The sequence below is a fragment of the Raphanus sativus genome, chromosome 7 (genome assembly GCF_000801105.2).
Source record: "Raphanus sativus cultivar WK10039 chromosome 7, ASM80110v3, whole genome shotgun sequence".
NCBI lineage: Eukaryota > Viridiplantae > Streptophyta > Magnoliopsida > Brassicales > Brassicaceae > Raphanus > Raphanus sativus.
This window is the reverse complement of record NC_079517.1, coordinates 18,942,915-18,947,286: the sequence shown is the minus strand read 5'-3', so window position 1 is coordinate 18,947,286 and position 4,372 is coordinate 18,942,915. Positions and strand designations below refer to the sequence as shown.

General features: G+C 38.5%; 1 protein-coding gene and 1 pseudogene across 1 annotated transcript; both read right to left on the bottom strand.

The window, feature by feature from the left end:
* Positions 1–358: 358 nt before the first annotated feature.
* Positions 359–1,183, bottom strand: LOC130498067 (ATPase GET3A-like; annotated as a pseudogene).
* Positions 1,184–1,490: 307 nt separating this feature from the next.
* Positions 1,491–3,312, bottom strand: LOC108816334 (berberine bridge enzyme-like 1). The gene has a single exon (XM_018588910.2). The coding sequence runs from the start codon at positions 3,262–3,264 to the stop codon at positions 1,657–1,659; it is 1,608 nt and encodes a 535-aa protein (XP_018444412.1). The 5' UTR covers positions 3,265–3,312; the 3' UTR covers positions 1,491–1,656.
* Between the last annotated feature and the right edge of the window lie 1,060 nt (positions 3,313–4,372).

The window sequence follows — 4,372 nt, the reverse complement described above, 5'->3', positions numbered from 1 at the left end:
GGGATTCGAGAATATAATTAACTTTACCTAATTATTCTTGAGTGAGTGGGAGCTTTTTAGATTAGTTTTTGTTATTATGTAGAAAAAGTGGTCGGTGTAAACAAAGCTTTCATATATTAATAGGAGAACATAGCATGTTTATTGTGATTTCAACCCTTAATTTATGGAGGACCACAGTTGTATTTTGAGTCAAAATAATTGATTCATTTTCGCGGTGATTTATTTAGCGCAGTAACAGTGGTGAACAGAGTCATTGACTGGAAGATTGATCAACAAATATGAAGTGGTCCAGAGCTATAGCTTGTTAACTAGACCCAACTAAAATTCCTTTGAATGCAAAATCAATCAAATACAAAAGTTACTTCTGCAAACGCAGTCTGTTTACTTTCCACTCCAGCTCTTCTACATTACTTTGCTTGGTGGTGGGGTGGTACAGCATCAATAACTTATGCGAGAATTCCTTCAAGGATTTAATTATGTTTCTTCTCGTCTCTATTGAGTCTTATGCGTTCCTACCTCTTCAGGAAGCAGATGAACTTTTTGTGATACTGAAGGCATCGTATACCATATAAAAACTGATCAAGATACTTCTGCTGCATTCACATATTTGCTCTAAGCAACTTTGATTCCACATCTAGAGAAGAGGAAAGTGTCGTTCAGTTTTGTACATAAAACAAGTTTGAAACTAGAAGATAAGCACAAGTTGTAAATTATCTCTGCAAAGAGTAGCCACCTTTATAGTACTTGGTTGATAATGTTGTGCGTCAAACTTTGCGAGTTCCTAAACTAATCTCTCTGTTCTCATAGAGACAAGAACCCATGCAGGGATACAGAAGACACAAACGGACGTTGTAATATCCTGCCCATTTATCAAATTTCAGAATCAGAATTATCACCAATGTAGATCCTACAGAGCATCGTCCATGTCAAGCTCATCCTCCATGCCAAACATACGGCTCATCTGCAAAACCAAATCAGCTCTATGTAACAGAGGGAGAGTATGCCCATTTGGAGCGGTGTCAAAGACAATATTTGCATAATCCATTGGTTGAACCAACCTAACGAAACAAAAAAAACATATTACAGTTAGTAAGCAGCAGCATTTGCTGATGGTAAGTGTGTATAAATACGTGCACACCACCGAATGAGTTTCAATATTTTAGAAGAATAGGCATAACCTCATCATCAAGCCGTTTTCTTAGAGGGGGTACAAATTTTTGAAAAGCTCTGTTGGACATAACCAGCCAAAGTCCAACTTGGGGATCAAATTCATATGAAGAATACAAGTGGAGCACATCCAAGTTCCAAACCTATTCCTACAATTCTCAGATTCGGATTGAAAGTTTACTCAGAGAACCCTCAACTTGGAAACATTAGGTTAGCTGCTGAGTAAACTTATCCTTGGTCCTTTATTTTGAAGGTAAAGTATCAACGTGTTCCTGGCCATGTCGTTGGCCTTAAGTAATTTAAGCAAGTGACTTGTATATTTTGTATAAATATAATCAATTCTTGTATTTCTTATAAATGCCTGACTTGGTTAGTCGTAAACATGTATATATATTCTTAGCTAGGAAACAATTTTTTTTCTTCCTAGGTAGGGGATGTAAAGCCGAAAAATGAAGAAGATTCGATCCCTCCACTTCTTCTGCTCTCAAACTATCTCATGGATGATGGCTTGGTGGGCACACTCTGCTCATCCCTGAAGAAGTTTTCTGGATCCACTGCTGTTTTTACGTTGACCAACCGATCAAAATTCTCTCCGAAGTACTTTCTCCCGTAAACCTCAGCTTCTCTGTAACTGTTTGGGCCATGACTGTTGATCCCTATTTCAAGATCCCTGTAGTTTAGATACGTGTGCCTTGGATTCTTGGTGACGAAAGGAGCCATGTAACTGTAGAAGCTTCTGGTCTTTTCCATGAAACTGTTCTCCGCTTCTATCCCCGCATCTTTCCAGTTCATTGAGTGCTGCACCTTGAATAGCCTTTTCCTGTGAGGGAAGGGGGTCTTCGTCGTAGGCACACTGCACATTATCCCTCCATAGGGGTTGAAGACGAGCCCTAGCTTCCCAGTCTCCATCAACTTTGTAAACAGGAAACTTAGACCTTCTTTGCTGATCTCTTTCTCCACGTAATCCGATTTCCTTTTCAAGAAAGACGCTTTATCCGGCTCTCTCTCCAGCAGAATCTCGGGTTTAATCAGCAAGGCGTTATCGCTGTTGGCCCACCACATCACCGACTGTATCCACGTCATCTCCGTGCAGTTCTCCGTCCTCAAACCAAGCTCCGGGAATTCTTTGCCCAGCAGAGACAAGAGATCGCTCTGTCTCCCCAAGTACAAAGCCACCACCGACGCTCGAACCGTCTGAGTTGTGTTCAGGGTCTTGGGTTGCAACATTAGCCTCATGAACAGATCCGGGCTTGTCTTGGGAGCAACAAACTGCCATTTGTGGACCATGTCTAGTGCATTTTCTTCTAGCGTTTTCTCCACTCTGAAAACAGTCACTGTCGGGGGAACAGGAACGAGCTTTATCTTGAAGGCTAAGATCACACCGAAGCTGGCCCCACCTCCGCCGTTAATAGCCCAAAAGAGATCTTCTCCCATCCCTTTACGGTCAAGAACACGTCCGTTAACGTCCACGATCTTGGCGTCCGTGACGTAATCAACCGAAAGTCCGTATTTTCTGATCATGTTTCCGTAGCCTCCGCCGCTAATGTGACCTCCAGCACCGACGGTGGGACAGACTCCGGCGGGAAAACCATGAGATTTGCTTGTCTTCCAAATGTTGTAATAAACCTCGCCAAGTGTAGCACCTGCTCCAACCCATGCAGATCCGCCATCATCGGACATATCGACCGTTATGTTACGGAGATAAGACATGTCGAGGACGAAGTAAGGGCGGTTAGAAATGTAGGAAAGGCCATCGTAGTCATGGCCACCGCTACGAGTCTTGAGCTGGAAGTTGAGAGATTTGGTACAGAGGACGGTGGCCTGGACGTGTGCCTCCGAACGCGCCGCGATTACGATCAAAGGTTTAGGGGATGTGGAAGTGTTGTAACGCGCGTTTCGGATGTAGGCACGCAGCGTTGGGGTGAAACTGGCACTGCTCTGTGGCAAAACAACGCCGCATAATTTACCTGGAGCTGTACATGTTTGGTTGCTGAAACACTTGAGAAAGCTTTCGTAAATTGGCTGATTCGACGGGTCTACCGCTAGAGAACTTGAGGCAAGGCTGAAAAATATAATTAAACAAGAGAGTTTCTTCATTTTCTTAATGTTATAATTAAGAAACTCTCTTGTTTCTATTGTTGTTTCCTTAGCTAATTGAATTTCTTGTTGTATTCTCATTAGATTAATAGTACACGAGTTTTTCAAATTTAGTCATAGTTCCTATCTTTAGACATGGCTATGGCATGCTAATGGTCAAAGCGTGATGTGCGGGTTTCTGAAATTCCTTGGTTTGTGATCCAAATCTCTTTATAGTCAAATTTGTAAGATCATTTTCATCATGTGATGTATGTATATGAAATCTTGATTGTTAGCATTGTTTGATAACAAATAAATTTTTGGTAGATATGACGTAGGGAAGGGACAGCTGTCCCCAGTAATTTTTAAAAAAATGTTACCAGTGTTTTTTTTTAAATGTTTAATATTAAGTTATTAACCATATTTCAAAGATAATGCCGATGTGGAAGCTATAATATAATAAGGGAGTTTTGCTCACTTATAAAGCTTTTTGTATCAGCGAATAATTTTTTTGTGGACCCCACTGAAATAATAAATATTTTTTTAAATCAATGTTTTTTAGTCAGTGATTTTTTGATATATTATTTGTTTTTTAGGTTGGTTATCTAAAATATATACCACTAGGTGATAATCCGCGCCATGTGCGGAATGAGTGACCAGAAATTATTACTTTTAATCTATAGATATTAGAAATTTAAAAGTTATAGTCACTAATATAAGATCTAATGATATATATATTTATAAAATTGTACATGTATATATAATGCAAGCTTATTTATTTTTTACTTTTAGAAGACTTGTGTAATTAGCTAGGTGTAAATGAGGTATATTTCTTTAGAAAACAATATATAAGAGTATACAAAAATTAATATAAATTTAAACAATATATAAGAGTATGCAAAGATAAAACAAAACATAGACAATCGAATTTTTTCTTTCATAAAAATATGATTATAATATTAAAAAGACATAGGTAATAGAAAAATAAAATACTAAAAAAACAAATAAAAAAACTGATAAAACCATAATAATGTGAAAAGTGTTTTCAAGACTTCTAGTTTGCACACAAAGAATTAATTTACCAAACTAAACATACTTATTTACCAAATTCATTAAACACAATGATATA